The sequence below is a fragment of the Clupea harengus genome, chromosome 19 (assembly GCF_900700415.2).
Source record: "Clupea harengus chromosome 19, Ch_v2.0.2, whole genome shotgun sequence".
NCBI classification, from domain to species: Eukaryota; Metazoa; Chordata; class Actinopteri; order Clupeiformes; family Clupeidae; genus Clupea; species Clupea harengus.
The window spans coordinates 16,874,354-16,893,522 of record NC_045170.1 but is presented as its reverse complement, the minus strand read 5'-3'; the positions used below and the strand labels follow the sequence as shown (position 1 = coordinate 16,893,522).

The following is a 19,169-nucleotide window of genomic DNA, read 5'->3' as shown; positions in this document are numbered from 1 at the left end:
AAGGAGTCCAGCGTCTGCGTTGCCCTTAGGTGGTCAGGGAGGCTGTTCCATAAGCGTGGCGCTGCCGAGCAAAAGGCCCGGTCGCCCATGGTGCGGAGCTTTGTTTTGGGGACGCGGAGGAGCGAGCTGTTTGAAGACCTGAGGGTGCAGGTGGAGGTTTGGGGAGTTAATTAATTCTTGCAGGTAGGGAGGTGCATGCCCATTTATGCATGTATGAGTGAGTATAAGGACTTTGTAGTCAATCCGGAAAGAGACAATTTGTTGGCAGTGTTCAGGCAGGGTTCAACAGACAGGACACACATTTACCGATTTCATCACATCATGCACATGCTCCTGCCGCCTTGGGCCGGCGCTGAAATCCCATAATCCTCTGGGGTCTTTTACTTTTTTAGTGTTGGGTGAACACAGTGGTGTGGAATCTCACACCTCGGCTCTATACATAAACAATCACACACAATACACTTTAACAAAAATACAGACACAAAAATGCATGTATGCACTCATATACTACTGAAAACTCTCTCACACACACACACACAGTCATACGTGAAGCATGCACACTCGCACACTAATACACACACTCTCTCTCACACTCCCAGACAAGGGTTATGGGATCAGCATTAAGCTGCAGATGCACTCAACACATTAGTAATCAAAACACTGTGAAGGTTTTTTTTCTGCTGGAGGAGGGGTTATTGTGTGAGTGTTATGATGAGCCTCAGGGCTCTATTTAGAGATGCCTGTCTGCGGCCTGAACGCCCCGAGTTCACCCAGGTAATGGTTTTCACAGAGGTTTCGAATAGCTTCATCTGGAGCTGCAAAGCGCTGTGCACCATTGCCTCCTGTTTCCCATTAGATCTGAGCAAAGGTGAAATTCAAAAAGACTAAAGATTCACAGAGGCATCAAATCTGCTTTGTACGGAGAGGTAGCCTAGCTACTGCTGTCACTGCGCAGGACCCGTGAGGTAGGCTCACCTGCCGGGGTGATGTTGCCATGTCGACACCATTATGATTGACATGTACGCGTGGGTTAAGTGCCCTGGCCCATTCTCAAGAGTGCCCCCGCTGTCTGCTGGGCCATTTGTTCTGCTGGCTCATCTTCTTTTACCCCTCCTTGTCCTGTGTGTGACAGGCCAGAGGGGGCAAAGGGGGCAAGGGGATGGGGCAAATTAGCAGCAAGCGTCTCCAGTCAGCACCCCCACTTTTCATTCTCCATCTCATCAGAGGGAAGTGCTGAGGGAGGCATCTCACTGCAGGGCTGTGCAGACTATGGCTTCAGTCCAGCTTATGTTCAAGCCAGTGGACCACAGAGGGTGATCCAGTGAAATATGGTAGCCACATGGCTTTGTGTGTGTGTGTGTGTCTGTAATTCTGTAATTGTGTGTGTGTGAGTGTGTCTATGTGTGTGTGTGTGTGTGTGTGTGTGTGAGAGAGAGAGAGAGAGAAAGATAGTTTCCTGTGAATGCTTTGGCAGTGCAACGTATAATTTGTCATGGCAATAAAACACAATTGAATTGAATTAAGAGAAAGAGAGAGTGTTTTGTGTGTGTGTGTGTGTGTGTGTGTGTGTGTGTGTGTGTGTGTGTGTGTGTGTGTGAGAGAGAGAGAGCGAGAAAGGAGGGAGTATGTGTGTGTGTTGTTAGGTTGTGTGTACATGTGTGAGTTATTGAGCGCCTGTGCCTTTTGGTGCAAACCTTGCCACAGCAATACCTCTTGAGAAAAGGTTTTTTTCTGATCCTCATAGTTTCTTTCCATTCCTGAGAGATTTCCTGTTTATTTCAACACCGTAAAAATATTGAGTCCTTCTTCCCCTGTTTGCCACATAGAAATAATGAGAGCACTTACTCCATAATAAAGGCGCCTCGCATTTGTATTTCCCAAGAAGAAGAAAAATAAAGAATAAAAAGAAAGACTGAGGGCCTGCAATTCAAAGCAAGCCAGGAGGTTTTCTTCCTTTATGGGGTCTAATTTATGCAGTAATTGTCAGTTATGAACCAGCTCCTGCTGGGACTTGTGTGTGGGAGTTAATTGAGGCGAAAAAATCCCAGATCGGTCCAAGTCTCTGTGGGGTAGTTAGGTCCACTGGAGAGGGTCCACAGGGCCGGTGCCTATGGCCTGCTTGGGATGCGTGCGCCGGTGCCTTTGCAAGGAGCCACTGGAGACTCGGGTGAACTGGGACATAAATCAGAGCGCTGGAACAGTAGCTGCAATTAGGCCTTTGTTTTCCAGGGTGGTGGCACGCCATGTATCAGTCTCCCTGTCGCTGTCTTCTCTCTCTCTCTCTCTCTCTCCTCTCTCTCCTCTCTCTCCTCTCTCACTCTGTCTGTCTGTCTGGCACTCCATTTGCCTCCTTGCTTGGGTATGCTTTTTCCTTGTCTTTATCTTTCTGTATCCTTCCATCTTCAGCTGTTTTCTCTTTTAAGGATCTTTCTCCATATGACTTTCTCAGCTTTGGTATCTCTCTCTCTCTCTCTCTCTCTCTGTCACTGTCTCTCTTCACCTTCACCCCTCCATGGAATCATGATTTCTTACACCTTTCTAACAGCTTCCTCTCCCTTTTACCCTCAGGTTCGTAACGACTTGACTAACGAGCTTGAGAAGGCCGACATCCAGATCGCCGACACTGAGAGCTTCTCCAACGATCCCTGTGTCAACGTCAAGAAGCTGAAGGTAAATTTCAACTTGTTTTCGAAGTCAATCCACACTGCACCCTACAAATCTCCCTCAGCGGCATCAGACTCCATGTCTCTAAGATCATGAATATAAAACACACTCCCACAGTCTGGCGCTTGTGATGGGAGATTATTGATGACCCATAGGGAAGGAATAGCTTTACACCCACACACACACACACACACACCGTCACCATCACACACACACTCTGAGTGTCAGACTCTGTTTGCCTCACTTGGAGGCAAAGGGAATAAAGTGTTTTTTTTTATCTCATATGCTTGTGTGATTACAATTACTTACACAACTCAACACAGTAGTTTGAAATAATATCCACAGTCGTATTCACAGTAGTATTCACACATCCCACCCCCCATACAGACACACACACACACACACACATACACACACACACACACACACACACACACACACACACACACACACACACACACTCACTCACTCACTCACTCACTCACTCACTCACTCACACACACACACACACACACACTCACGCACACACACACACAGAAAGGTATTCACCTACAGACAGCCCACAAACCCCCCAGCATGCAAGCACACACAGGAAGGAACATTCAGGAAGCAGCGTTCATGTTACATTTCACTTAAAACGCGGAGCTAAGCTGACACGTTTTCCACTGATCAGACTCGAGAGCATCCTAATGAGCTGCGGCGTGACACTCCTGAGCTGCAGGCCATGTGACAGGCCCTGACAACCCCAACCGAATCTGACAACCAACCCCGACCGAATCCGTATCCGTAGCCGTATCCAAGGCCGCCTGCCAGAGAGCGTTCAGCCGTCTTAAACCCCTACTACCCCCCAACCCCCACCTCCAACCCCCGCACCATCCATACAACTCCCCAACCCAACGTACCTTCCCCCCCCCCAGTCTCCTTCCCCACCCCGTTTGCCTTGTGATAAGAGAAGCGTGGCGTTTTTAAAACTCTTGCTGTGACAATCTGTCAAAGGGAGGGGGGTTAGGAATAGTGAGTGATGAGGAGGTTAAGAAGGGGAAAAAAAATGTGTTTTACTGCCAGCCCACAAATAACATCTGGAAAAGAGCTAAAAGCACTGTCCCTGGTGCTGAATCACTCACACACTTACACACACACAAACACACACACACACACACATTATCTCCCTCTCTCTCCCTTTCTCCCTCTCTCCTTCCCTCTGTCAAGCCTTTAAGGATTAGAAGTGATGCACTGTCTACCTGGGGATGGGAATTAGTGTCTTCTTCTTTTTTGCCTTTTGAGGGAGGGTAGGCACATTAGTCTTTCATCCCTGCTACAAATCTAGGACAGTCTCGTAGTGAACGAGAGAGGGAGAAAAACAGAGCGTAAAAACATCAGACAAAATAGCAGTTAATTAGTTAATTACCGGGTGGTAGAGGAAAATGCCACAGTTGCAGCTATTCTCTCCAGAGCAGCAGACAAAACCGTGGCCTCTTTCTTTTCCACCCCTCCTCTGTCTGTATCCGCCCTGTCACCCATCATTCTTCAGTGTTTTTTCTTTTCTTTTTTTTTCTCCCCCCCTCGTCTTCCTTTTTTTCTCTGTCAAGCTCCACCGCTATTGTGGAATTGACATAGCACCTCTGGTAGCCCAATTCCCAGACTAGCAGCCCTGCCGCAGATCCCCGAGATGGAATGTGTTTTCCCCCATTGCAGGCTCAGCGTTGCACCCGCTTAGTGCACGCCACACTAACCCTGCTTCCCTCTCTCCACAATAAAGGACTCTGTGGTACAACAGACAAATACCATCTTACGAGGCCTTGCAGATGCGTTGCGGTTTCATAAACATACCCTTCTCCTAAGAATGGCTCACCAGGAAAGTGTCCTGCTAGTCTATGCTTAATTTTTACTTCATTATCTACACTACCTAATTGATAATATGCTCAGTGTACTTTTTTAAGATCTTAATGTATTTGGGTGTAGGTGTAAGGTTAGTAATGTAATCATATGTGAAAAAACATTACTTATTGGTGTAGTACACTATAATGGAGGACACTATCATATACTTATTGCACAGGACATTATATGCTTACTTATTAGTACTTACTGTGTACTATATACAGTGAGAGTAGAGGGCCGCGGCAGAGTGGCACAGAGATGTCTGAATGAGTGATGGCCTGTCCTGGCACGCCTGCCCTGCCCTGCCCTGCCTGCTCTGGTCTAGTTTAGATTGGCATCGTGGCGAAGCGGAGAGGCGGTGGCAGACAGCCTATAAATGATGTCTTCATGCTTATAACAAGCCTTTTATGAGCGTAAACAGGCACTGTCAAAGGCTCGTAATCAGGCCCTTCTCATTACCCCTGCCCGTGTCGTCAAGTTTTTTTTTTTTTTATATACTGTAGACGGCTGTGCCGCCGTCACCCTAGATAAATCAAGATGATAAAAGCTGTTCGCCAAACAGCTCAGACAGAAAAGAAGTTGGACACCGTCGTTATTTTTAGGCTTCGGTTTAGCCACCATTTACAAGGCAGTTTGCTAGTGTTTTAGTGCTTTTTTGTTGACAGGGATATTTGGACGGAAGGGGGGCCTGTTCGTTCCATTCCCCCATTAAATGGAAGGCCCATGTTAATGCGAAGGGCTTTTTCACACACAGCCGGGGGTGAACTACGTTTTGGGGTCTTTCTCTCATTTTTCCTGTGCACTCTTTTTTTGTGCCACCCTCTGTCCATCCCTCTATTTCCCCTTTTCTCTCTCTCTGCCCCCCTCTCCTTCACTCCTCCCCTCTTTTTTCTCTCTCTCCCTCCTTCCCCCTCTCTCTTCATCCCTCTCTCTTTTCCCCACTTTCTCTCTCTCCCCTGTGCTTTGTGAGGGCGGTGACAGGCCTGCCGATATAGAAAGAGGACCGGTACAGAAAGAGGAGAGGGAGCAGTAGACCCTGTCAGAGGGCTTGGGCTCAGAGCGCTCCACACAAGCGCCTCACAAAGCTTCCCAGCATGCTCTCTGGCTCCGCCAGTGCCAGCACCCCTCTAGTGTCGTATTGTGAGGTGTGCAAGGCCCTGCTTCCCTTTTCTCACTCTCTCCGGTGTGACAAAAGTTTCAGAGGAAGCGGAGAACGAATGTGGACCACACAGCATGTAAACGAACACACACACACACACACACAAACACACTCCAACACATGCATTTAAAAGGCTCCATTCAAGTTGTGTTTGGTGCAGAGAGCCCCCTGGCGTGTTCCTAGAACACTGATTCTCATAAATCTATAGGGCAACATACACTGTATGGAGAAGGATGTGAGCGCGAGTGTGTGCTGAACATAAGGAGGGAGAGACGCAACAGACACATCTCATGTCAGGGTCTGTTAGGATCCTTCTGCTCAGCATTACAGCAGATGTGGGGTCACCTGCAGGAGGGAACTCATCAGTGATTACTGCTAATGAACCCGGGGACATGGCTGTCAGCGGTATAGCAGGCACCTGCTTATCAGGGTGTCCTATACAGTTTAAACATTTCAAGTGTGTTTTTTTTGTTGTTGTTGGTTTTATTTTGTGTTGTTGTAATGAACCCAGGGATATGGTCGTCACCATTATAGCGAACACCTGGTTGCCATTACCTTCCATACAGACTACGAGACATTTGTTTGAATTTGGTTTTGTTTTTTGTAATGGTTGTGGCTGGCACCTGGTTGCTTCGTACGGGTTAAAGCTTGATTTGATCTGTGTTTTGTTTCGTTTCATGTTGTTTTGTTCTGTTAGTTTGTTTGCTCTTCATCTTATCTGATTGTGATTGCACCATGTATTTTGATGGCACATATAATCAAGCTTGACAGATTATCCTAGAAACATAATATGACAAAGAAGCTGGGGCTTGTTAAAGTGCTTTCTAAGCACTGTTTGGACTCCATGTGTCGTGGCCAATCAAGGATGTACATGCTGCTACCTGCCTGACGGATGTGTATTGTCAGCCGATGTCAGTTGATGAAGAGGTGCTATTTCCCAAGAGCGAGGCAATCTGAGATGCCATGCTTAACACGGAAAGCTCCCTCTCGCGCAACTCATTCTGGTCTCTCTGGTTGCCTTGTGTTGCTTCGCAATGCGGTACTTGAAGCGAGCAACTCTTGAGTTGTGGCTGATGTAAAAGCACACTCGTGTCTTACGTCAGCCAGTGCATCGAGGTACCTGTTAAAACTCCAGGGTGCTGTGCAATGGGGGGAAAAGGTCTCCAATTGATAGATTGATCTACTGCAATGCAGAACGCAGAAAGAAAGAGCCATGTAGAGAGAAAGAAGGAGAGAAGAGATGCACAGAGAGAGAAGGAGAGAGAGAGAGTGAAAGAAAGAGCATGATAGAGAGAGTGTGAATAATTTACAGACTCTATCACACGCCTGTGCTTTCTCTTCGGCATGAATGGCATGTGTGGGTCCTTTTGATATGAAACAGTTCTCAGGCCTGACATGAATGTCTCTGTTATTATAGATGGAGGGGCCTGTGATGGAGGCCGAGACATCACTGCTCCCAGATCAGCCAAGCCAACCATGCAGAGAGACTTTACTGCATGCACAGCCGTCTCCCTCCTCGCAGTGTATCTTTAACCCTAAAATCAGCCTGTACAGTTTTTGCCATTTGCCATTCAAAGCGCTGACATCAGTACAGTTAATGTGTGGCCAACAAGAATTATTTTAAGCAAAATGTAAAATGCGGATTGGTGGAAAATGTACTAAATCATCAGTGATAACTTCATTGTCCTGATTTCATGTGCATGTTTTGCATCCCTCTCCGTAGGACAATGACGTGAGGATCATAATTGGGCAGTTTGATGAGAACCATGCCTCCAAGGTCTTCTGCTGTGTGAGTATACTCTACTGGAATTATGCTACCTTCTATTTTCAATCATTAAGACTGGGGGCAGCTGGACACTACAATCTTAGACACTGGTAATGCCAACACAACAGTAGTTAGCTGGTTAGGTGGATGCATTGCCTAAAAACAATGCCAAACTAATACCAACACGAAGAAGTAAGCATGACTGCATGTTCTGTCACCTCTGTGTGTCTAAAAGACAGTTTCAAGGGTAACCATAGAAAGTGGTAATTCCATTGAGACGATTGACAGAGTTCACGCTGGCTTAGATGGCTTAGAGGCCATAATGCAACCAAGTGGGTGTGTGTGTGTGTGTGTGTGTGTGTGTGTTTGTGTGTGTGTCTGTGTGTGTCTGTGTGTGTCTGTGTGTGTTTCTGTGTGTGTGTGTTTCTTGTGTGTTTTCTCCATCTGTGTGTGTGTGTGTGTGTGTGTGTGTGTGTGTGTGCTATAACCTCTGTCTATCCTATCTATAACCCCTCAGGCCTACAACCTGAACATGTATGGTAGTAAGTACCAGTGGATCATCCCGGGCTGGTACCAGGGGAACTGGTGGGAACAGGCCAACTCCACCAACTGCACTACCAAGAAGCTGCTGACGGCCATGGAAGGCTACATCAGCGTGGATTTCGAGCCGCTCAGTGCCAGGCGGATCAAGGGCATATCGGGACGGGTAGGTGCCCCTCAGCTAGAGCTGGTTAAAGCTGGAACGGGTAATACCAAGTCAAGGATATAAATCATATAATGGTGTAAAAACCATATATGTCATTTGCAGATAGATACAGTGCCCTCCGCAATTATTGGCACCCCTAGTGAATATGAGCAAAACAGGCTATAAAAAAATATGTCTTTGCTGTTTATCCTCTTGGTCTTTCACTCAAAATATTCACAAAAATCCTACCTTTTCATTGAAGTAAAACTATTGAAAGAAAAAAAAACTGTTGACATTAAATAAATATTTTCCCCCAAAACATGTGTGCCACAATTATTGGCACCCCTTAATTTAATGTATTGTGCAGCCTCCCTTTGCCAACATAACAGCTCTGAGTCTTCTCCTATAATGCGTGATGAGGTTGGTGAACACATGGCACAGGATCTGAGACCATTCCTACATGCAGTATCTCTCCAGATCCTTCAGATTCTGAGGTCAACGTTTGTAGACTCGGCTTCAGCTCATCCCACAGATTTTCTATGGGGTTTAAGTCGGGGGACTGTGATGGCCATGGCAAAACCTTTATTCTGCGGTCGGTGAACCATTTTTGTGTTGATTTTGAGGTGTGCTTTGGATCATTGACCTGCTGGAAGGTCTAACCACAGCCCATTTTAAGCTTACTGGAGGGGGCTGTTAGGTTTTCATATAATATCTGCTGGTATTTGATGGAGTCCATGATACCATGTATCCTAACAAGATGTCCAGGGCCTTTGGAAGAAAAACAGCCCCACAACATTAAAGATCCGCCACCATACTTCACATTGGGTATGGGGGTCTTTTCTGTATGGCTATGTTTCTGTCTACGCCAAAACCACCTTTGATGTTTGTTGCCAAAAAGCTTTATTTTGGTCTCATCTGACCATATAACTCGGCCCCATTGAAAGTCTGACTTACATTTGGCAAACTGTAGGCGCTTTAGTTTGTAGTTGATTGACAGCAGAGGCTTTTTTCTGGCAACCCTCCAAAACAACTTGTGGTGATGTAGGTGGCGTCTGATGGTAGTTTTGGAGACTTTCTGACCCCAAGACTCAACTCACCTCTACAATTCTCCAGCTGTGATCCTTGGAGATTCTTTTTCCAGTCGAACCATCCTCCTCACGGTGCGTGGGGTCAATGTACACACACGTCCGCTTCCAGGCTGATTCTTAACATCTCCTGTCGCTTTAAACTTCTTAATTATTTCCCTGATAGTGGAAATGGGTATTTTCAACTCTTTAGAGATTTTCTTGGGTCCATTTCTTGATTTGTGCAGCTCCACAACTTTCTATCGCACATCGTCACTGTGTTCTTGGGTCTTTCCCATAGTGATGAATGACTAATGGAATTTGGCCTGTGTCACCTCATATTTGTACACCAGTGGAACAGGAAGTCATGGTTGACCTCTTAAGAGTTCCTTATCAAACAGGTGAACTTAAAAATGTAAAACATGACTAGAAATATACTTCAGTTAGATTTTAATTATAAGATTTTTCTAGGGGTGCCAATAATTGTGGCACACATGTTTTGGGGGAAAATATTTATTTAATGTCAACAGTTTTTTTTTCTTTCAATAATTTTACTTCAATGAAAAGGTAAGATTTTTGTGAATATTTTGAGTGAAAGACCAAGAGGATAAACAGCAAAGACATATTTTTTTATAGCCTGTTTTGCTCATATTCACTAGGGGTGCCAATAATTGCGGAGGGCACTGTATGTGTTTTCTATACATGGACTTGATGCAGATGTCTTATCATTTTAGGAACTGTCCTTGATAGCCTCCTCCTGTCCCAGCTCATCTCTTTAGTTCCCATTAAAGCAGCACTGAGCAGAACCTTTCAGTTTGGAAACAGCTTGTAGGGAGCACATGCAGTTGAGTCATTACATGAAATTGCAGTAATTTTGCTGTAATGAAGAGTTTAGTTTTAATGGAATTTTTATGGCCTCTGAGCTTCAGATGGGAGAGAAATAACAAAAATCGGATTTTCGACTCACAGGGAGGTGTCATGTTTTATTTATTACTGTTAGCACTCGTGCAAGGAGATATAGATTTCATTAGGTCGTCCTTATATGGGCTGCTCCATAGTCACTCTGAATGCAAATATTGGGCATGTAGTGTGCATGTGATCTGCATGTGAAACGTGAGACTAATAGGTAGATTATGGTTGTGCTGGTTGGCTGGGAGGACAGTAGTGTATGTGATTGTGCGTTTGAATGGGTGTGTGTGTGTGTGTGTATGTTCATGCATGCATGTGTGTGTGTGTGTCTCCCAGACGCCACAGGAGTACGAGCGAGAGTACACAAAGGAGCGTGAGCAGAAGGGCGTGGAGCCCAGCAAGTTCCACGGCTTCGCCTACGACGGCATCTGGGTGATCGCCAAGACGCTGACGCGCGTCATGGAGCTCCTGCGGCACAAGGAGCGGCACGAGCACAACTTCACCGTGGACGACCGCGAGGTGGGCCGCCTCGTGCTCGACGTCATGAACGAGACCAACTTCTTCGGCGTGACGGTGAGTGGGGCCAGCAGAACCCCCATGTGAGGGAATTGGGTGGTGGAGGGCTTGAAGTCCGTTCCACTTTGAAAAACCCAAGCACACAAGTGGTCCTGTTGGTCGACATAGGTTAGCAAGGGGTTAGCAATGCCAAGGTCATTCCTAGGTCTGATACCCAGCTAGCACCCATACTGATGAAAATATATATCAGGACTATCTGGTAGTCGCTATGTATAACAACTTCTGCTGAATGAATTTATGCAAAGCAGTTCCAGACTTTCTCTTTACTCTTCCCTTTTGGGGGAATCCATGCTGCCATTTTGTAGGGTTGTTTTCCCATTCATAGGAATAGCCCCACGAAACCTCAATTTGACATGCTCTACATGTCACCAAGCATCTCTGCCAGCAAGTGAGAAGTCGGGTAATAGATGTGGCATATACAATGATAGGACCCCCCACAAAACCCTCAATTCGAACTGAGGGCATCTGCCTACAAAACAAGCCCTGCATCCCAGCATGCATTTCTTCATGCTGGGATGCAGAGCTTGTTCCACACATTTTTTTCTCCATGAAAGCACTCATGTAATGTATATGTGACATACAAACAAAGTGAGGGAGACAAAGGGAAGTCAGGAAGTCAGGGGAGGAGAGTGAAGGGGAATCCACCCGAGGCATCGGCACGCTTGTGCTATGCTATGCTACGCTGTGCGACATGTCTGTCGTGCCCCGGCGGGACACACGCCTGAGAGCTCCCATTGTTGTTTGTCACTTCGTCTCCCCAAAGGCAACATCTAAAATGAATTAATTTCTATGAACGTGACACGCCGAGTGCAGTGATTATGTCTGGGAGAACATGTTTAGTTTTCGCTGTGCATTAACCCCCGGCTCGCTTGTTCGGACGTTCACTCGCTCACACTCGGCTCGCGGCGGTGTGTCGACTCCACGGAGAGGTGCCATACATTTTTCACATCCTCCGTGTATTGTGAATACACACAGGTGGAAGGAACTGGCGGTCTGGTAGCAGTGTGCCCCCCCCCACCACCCCAACCAATCCACCCACACACACACACACCATCCATGTCACTGAGAGATAGCGATCCAGCCCCCCCCCACACGTGCAATGTTGAAAGAAGCCTAGCCGTCACATGACATTACCGCTGGGCCATCGTAGCACAAAAGGCCATCTCTTGATTGTGGCGAGCTCAGAGCCCACGCACTGTCAACACGAGTGGCCTTGAAACCCAGCGAGGAGTAGATGCCAGCCTGCGCAAAGCCCAGCATCGCCGCCGTGGAAACAGCAGCAGCCACTGGAAGTGGGAGGGTTGGCCAGGGATGCAGGGTGGGGGGCTGGAAATAACAGTATAAACGTATAAACAGTATAAACGTATAAATAAATAAATGAATACATAAATAAATCCATACCTAAATATGACAAACATGCCAGAGCCCATGAGGCAAGGTGTCAGGGGGGGACTGTGGATGAAGACGGGTGAATAGACTCATGGTTGGCAGGTTGATTTGGTGTGCGTGGAGGCATCGGAATGCAGGAGGCTGCTCGGTGCGATGGCTGAATGATGACGGTGTGTGTATGGGGTGTGTGTGTGTGTGGTAGGGGTTGGGGGTGGATCGTGATAGGAGGCAGTAATAGGTTAAAGGGAAGAGAGGGGTAGGGCTTTATTGTGTGTGTATGTGTGTTAGTAGCAGTGTGTAAACTGAGTTAGCTACTTGCATTGATGAATAGGTGGAGCTGGATGGGGATGAGGCTAGGCGGGAGAAGAGAAGTAGAGACGAATTGAAAAAAATATGTTTGTGTGTGCGTGTGTGTGTGTGTGTGTGTGTGTGTGTGTGTGTGTGTGTGTGTGTGTGTGTGTGTGTGTGTGTGTGTCTAAAGGGGAAAAGGGACTATACCAGTACGATGTAGACCAATGGGACAGAAAATGATTGACAGTGCTTTGGCATTCACATGAAGCAATAATGAAACCGTTGCATGAAACACAGTACCTATCCGTCAGCCTACTTTATCAGGTTCGTTTATCATCCCTCAGCTCACAAAATGTGCTGCAGGCCACCACATCATTGCAATCATTAATGTCTCAACGCAGTTTAATCAGGAAGGTGTATTGAAACGATACAACCATTATTGAAACTACAAAGCAAATGAACTCACATGGTTCTACCCACAACCATATCATATGCACAAACCACAGCACATCATGCACAAACTTGGTAAGAGCCAGCGCACCGGAGTGCAGACAGTCATTGTGACGGCCTTGTTAGAATGCCAATTTAAAATGTCAGTGTGGTGACTGACCCTTTATTTTTCTCTCCTGACTGCTCAGCCAAAGTGTTAACATTTAATATTGCAAACGCTTAACAAAGACAAAAAGCTGAGCTTCGCAATCTCGGCCAAACTATGCTGTTCCGTAATACTAAGGAGAGAGTATCTGTGGTAAGCAAAGTCTACTAATTTTTCCCATTTACATTTTTTTTAGATACGTTTTATATACGTTTGGTTCTCTTTACAAGATACAATTTTATATAATATTAATTAATGTTTCTCCTTTATTACAAAAAAGCCATAGAACACCCATATGTCTGCTACTGTTTCTTAGCTGGGTCTGTCAGATAGGCTTCACACACTTTTATTCATTATTTATTCATTATTCCCTTGATTTCAACACTATGCACTTCATGACAGATTCAGGCAATTGTATTGATTCAAAATAATGAAGTATTAGATGCAAGAATAGAAGTAGATTTGTAGCAAATATGAAATATTTACCCCAATATTTATACTTCCCTGAACTACTAATGGGGGAGGGAGAGGGAGAGGGGGAGGGGTGCAGGCGAGGGGAAGAGGGAAGAGGGAAGAGGGGAGGCTTCAGTACCCAGCCCCACCCAGACCATTGATTGTTATGAGCATTTGAAAGGCCTAGCCAACAACTAACGGCTGTGGTCAGATGGATTCCTGAAAACCTCCGTCCAACAGCTGTATTCGGACATTTGCGGGTGTTTGCAGGCACGCAGAAGAAAGTTCTGCAAGCATCCAAATACCTCCGGCAAGCAGCAGGTTTTCCACTACTTTTCACACAGTGAATGGTACTTGTGTATGTTGTGTGTGTGTGTCTGTGTGTGTGTATGGAATGGGGGGGGGGGGGGTCACCTTCTGGCACAGAGTGCTCCTTATCCCCTTACTCTTGGCTGCAGTCGAATGTATGCCCCCAGCCCCAGCCCCACCCCATCCCTCACACACACAAGACAGGGTCAGTTGAAGGGCAGTTCCTGCTCCTAGCACCCCCTGATCCCCCTAAAGACCAGACCCTGGAGTACACCACAATAACATCCCACTATGCCACACAGAGTGGAAGAAAAGGCCCACAAGATCAAAAACAACTCCACGTCTGGCAAAAGGCAGGCTGAAGAGCTCCATGAAAAATAGATGAAGAGACAAGAACCATGGATGAACGTCGTCTTTGCTTTTCTTTTTTCTCCTCCTCCTTTCTCGTGATGCTGTTTTCTAGGTCCAGTGCAATTAGTGTCCCTGTGAGTAATGTTTGGTTGGGTAATGATGCCATTTTTTTCCTGTACAGAGCAAACATGATAAACACTTTGCCTCTGGAGCGCTTGGTTTGATTTAATGCTGATTAATGAAAGCGCTTGCCTTCATGTGATCTATCAGCGGAAAGACCAAAACAACACATTCAGCGGATGAACTGTTTCCGGTCCTCTAGTGTTCCACAGCAATTTATCAGACACGCATACCTATTTGTACTCATAGCATAGTCACAGACACACACACACACACACACACACACACACACACACACACACACACACCACACACACCATCACACAAGTGCACATATACTGACACTCCCGCCAACACACACACATGGAAGCTAGTGACGATGATCAAACACACACCTTCCTGCGGTGTGTTTCCTCCTCCTCCTCTCCAGAGGAAACATGGAGAAGAGCGCCTGAGCTTCACCCACCACATACCACCCCACCCCACCCCACTACACCCCACCCCACCCCACCCCACCCCACCACACCACACCACCCCACCCCACCCCACTACACCCCACCCCACCCCACCCCACCACACCACACCACACCCTACCCACTTCCTTCCTCCCCGCTTTTTTTTTTTCTCGGCTTCTCTTGGTCAGTGTATCGTCTTGACTGCTCTGACATCATCATACAACACCCCCTACCCCCCTCCACCCACCCCATGGGTTTCTGTTAGAAGACTGTGAGGGCAGGCTGGTGCAGTGCAGTCTGGGATTGTACGAGCAAAAGAGATCTGTCAGTCATCCTTTGCTCCCTCTACTCCATTGGGTCGGGCTTGGCAGCAGTTCTGCAGCAGATATGTGTAATGCTGATTGAAGCCTAGTGGAACATCCAATGACTACAGTGAGCTGCTGTACAAGGTGTCCCTGGGGGGGAGAAGAAACATGCAAGCGGTGTTGCAGAGGGGGCCTGCATCCATGCGCAGCACATGCAGTATCTTGATCCCCTCCCAACCGGACGCCTAAGGAGGAGAATACAGGGTGGGCAAGGAAGATAGCAAACAAGGCACTCGACAGGAAGGCTCCCTGTACGGCTGTGGTTCTGGAGATCAAGGAACAAGATCTAAGCTGGCTGGGGACGCTTCCCCCTGGATGCCACAGGATCAGGATCAGGGTTCCAGAAGCAAAGAAAAAAAAAGCTCTAAAACGGACACCACTTTGAAGAGGGAAACCATACGTCCAAAAAACAACCTGCCACTGAACGTTTACCTAGATGAGCTGGGTCTGTTATTAAGAGGCACAACACACAGAAAAGGATTTTTAAAAAGTGTCGTTGTGTAGCCAAGGCTGTGTGTTTGACTAAGGACAAATAGCAGTAGCTGTAGTAATCTCCACATCTGTAGTCATTTGTGTGTTTTCTGTGGTTTCACGCCTCCACTATGTAATAAATCTTTTTGGTGGAAAGCATATGTGCCTAATGACTATGTAAACGTTAATGTATGCAGCAGCAGCACACATAAGGACAAACAATGACACATCTCAAGGCACAGCACTCTCTGGCCGCACAGAGGTGTGTGTGTGTGCACGCATGTGTGTGTGCCTGTGTGTTTGTTTGTGTGTGTGTGAGAGAGAGGGCCTCCACAGGTCGGTTCACGTCTCGCAGCAGCTGTCACAGTATGTCAGTCCCTGCAGCCTCACCTACGCTGACCCTGCCATTTTTGCACGCGTGGGAAATATACTTTCACGGGAACAGGGTGGGAGGGAGAAAAAGAGGCCATTGCCCCCCGGGGCTCTCTCTTTCTCTCTCTTTCTCTCTCTCTCTCTCTCTCTCTCTCTGTCTCTTGCTCTCTCTCGGGCTGTCACCTCACCTTTAGACACCTAGAAAGTGCCAAAGCCATTATCAACAGGGGCAGGAGGGTGTTGTTACGGCCCACGCATATGATCTCTGGGCTGATTCCTTGGCTGCAGTGCGGTGCGGTGCAGATTGGGAGGTTGGGTGAGGTGAAGGCCGCTAGGGCTGGAGGAGGTGGGAGGGAATCTCTGCAGTGGCCTCGAAACTCTCCCAAAGGGTTGAAGGGGGTTGCGCATGTGAGGATTTAGATTCTGCCATGACTATGCAGCCCATTGGGAGACAGAAAAGGGAGGCTTGAGGCAAGCAGTGTGAGATTTAAAGGAGAAGACTTTCTAGCAGGAGATGATTATACACACAATGCCCTGAAGTAAGACTGCCTTATTTATGAGTTTGTATTAGAACGAAGGCATCGCACAGAAGCAGAGGTGTGCACAAGCAGAATGCAGAGCACACGGTACACATTATTGGGCATGGCGACCTGTGTGTGCGTGACTAGCCTCCCCACCAGCATGACCACCATCACCAACACTGGACGAGTACACTTAGACTCAGAGCTCAAAGCTCAAAGCTCTCAGGCTGTAGATTCTGCTCTAGGATCAGTATCTGGGTCTCGTGTTCAAGGCCTTAGCTCTGGAGCCACTGGATGTGACTGGGCTGAGAGAGATGATGCCAGAGCACAGCTCCCCCATGTCACATCTCTCTCTCTCTCTCACACACACACACACACACTCTTGTTGTGCGGTATGCAGGGAAGCGGCCAAACCTAGAAGAAAATCTCCCAGCATTCAGTTGTCCTAAGGGAGAAGAATCAGAAGCTCAGCCAGTTTGCGTGATCCTTTATACTAATGTGCCTCTCCAGATCCGGTTTTGTGACTTTGTTTTCCATCTATCTGGGTTTGCACCTGTTGTTGTTGTTGTTGTTAAAGCAGCTGTTCCAAAGCCTCATCCAAATGCCCTCTAACAGAAATCTGGGGATGGCAGACAGACTGCATGACGAGAGCAGAGTTAAACAGACGAACAAGGGAATACATTTAATTTCTGCATCCCCATGTTTCCATTAAGACTATCATTGATAGTAGATTTAGCACACGCATCAGTAGCTGTGTTGTAGATTACAGCAAAATCATTCAATGGCGGAATGTATAAAGTGATTATGAAAGCAACAGTTCACACAAAGGAAATCAATTGAAATTGATCAGCCAGTTTTCATGAACTACTGCCTGCATGCGGCCATTCTGTTCGCTTACTGCACTCTTGTACAATTTGTTGCAGAATTCGTGACTGTGTAATTCACTTCTTAGCAGACGCTCCAAGGCCCTCTTCATGAATGATTTGTGCCATATTTGCACATCTAGACATCACAAGAGAAACCCCCTAATCCTCTAAGACCTGTGACATCATCACTCTGGATGCTCTGGATTATGGCTATACCCCACTGATCCTTGCCAAGAACAGAGAAAACTTCGGTGTTAATGGCACATGCCATAAATCTTTTTCCCTGTCTAATGCAACCTGGTCGGTATTTACCAGTAACATTAACTTGTGTTTGCACTTAAGTTGACCTGAGCGGCTATTGATCTAGATAAGCTTATCCTAAGTCATCCTGTGTGACTGTGCTATACAAAGACCCCTCCATCTCAACCACAAACACGTTCTCTCTCTTTCTCTCTCTCTCCCTCTCTCTCTCTCTCTCTCTCTCTCTCCCCCTCCCCCTTCACCTCCCCCGGGCACCCTCTGGTCGTTTTTTTTTTTTTATATATTTAGCAAATCAATGGCGGCACTATTAATTATGTTTACCTAACGGAAATCGATCAATTCAGCCGGCCGCTAATTTAATAAATGGCAGCGGGCCATGGCGGCCGCTCTCCCTTTAAGCCTGAAGCGGTTGAAAGTCAGAGGGAGTCGAGCGTGGCGTGTGCGAGGATACAGCTCTGTGAAGGCGCATCAATCCCAGTCACTCTTACGGCTCCACTTTGCTGTTACTGATTTCATTTTCCCTGCTAGTGATTTAATGAGAAAACTATTGCCATGTTAAATCGTGTATTAATTGAATGATTTTTTGATTGATTGGTTTTTTTTTTCTCATGTGTCACGCACTTTCTGTCTTTTTGCCACTATGCTGTTACTGATTTCATTTACCACGTTCAAACAGGACCAGACTCGTGTCATTGCGGGGTTTTTTCAAAACACTTCACACATTGAGCACATCAGGGGACTGTGTGAACTAAACTGTGGATACTTGTGCATTGCTTTGATACAAAATGCATTCAATCACTATTTATTCAGAAATTCATGAATACCTCTCTCAGTCTAGGAACTGAGCAAAAAACTGTGCAGTTATTATACCTCTCTCATTTTTAGATTTAGATACTCTGTTCAAAACAGATATCCTTCCTTTTTTCAAAACCTGACAAAATTTAGATCACTGCAGATGAAAATACGCTGAATTTCTGACAGAATTATGAAACCATACACAAGACAGATTATTCAGATTTTTTCTGAAAATGTGTATATATTTTAGTGGACATTTTTTTATCAAAAATTTTACCATTTTTACCTTTTACCATGTACAAAAGTGGTAATTTGCATTGAAATATGCATGTATGAAGGAAAAATATAGATGTAGTTGTTGTTGAAGTGAAAGTGACCCAAGAATGCAACTGCAGTAAATTGACCATACTCAATAGTGGTATCTACAGTATTGTGACAGGCAAACCAACAGATCCAAAGGTTTTTTCTCTTGGTGTCATGACAGCTGTTTGGCTTGACATATGTGGGGAGTGGGAGTTTGTACAGGTGGATAAGATATGCAAAAGGTTTTTATCTAAAGATTCAAAACAAGGGAGAATGTCCCAGTAGATGTGAAGTTTGATTCCAAATACAGAGGGCCCCATGGATCTGCATTAGGGCTACAGTAGACTACTAGTGGTAGTATCTTGTGTTGTTTCACTTACTGTTCTGGAAATGAAAATCTGCACACTTTTTTTGCACTGTACTACACCACAGAAACTGTAGTATATAACTGTCATATAACACATTTCAGCATTTCAGATTTGTTTGGTACTGTAATATGTATGTAGAGGTGTCATACATTTAAAAAATGTTGTCTTGCAAAACTAATCCATG

At 46.2% G+C, this 19,169-nt stretch overlaps 1 protein-coding gene across 1 annotated transcript in view; it reads left to right on the top strand.

Annotated features, from left to right (window-relative positions):
* The window catches only part of gabbr2 (gamma-aminobutyric acid (GABA) B receptor, 2), a 185,382-nt gene that overhangs the window by 110,627 nt on the left and 55,586 nt on the right, over positions 1–19,169 (top strand). Inside the window, exons 4-7 of the mRNA XM_012829526.3 lie at positions 2,569–2,670; positions 7,425–7,490; positions 7,984–8,172; positions 10,461–10,697. Coding sequence (XP_012684980.1) covers positions 2,569–2,670; positions 7,425–7,490; positions 7,984–8,172; positions 10,461–10,697 — 594 coding nt within the window. The remainder of the gene's footprint in view (positions 1–2,568; positions 2,671–7,424; positions 7,491–7,983; positions 8,173–10,460; positions 10,698–19,169) is intronic.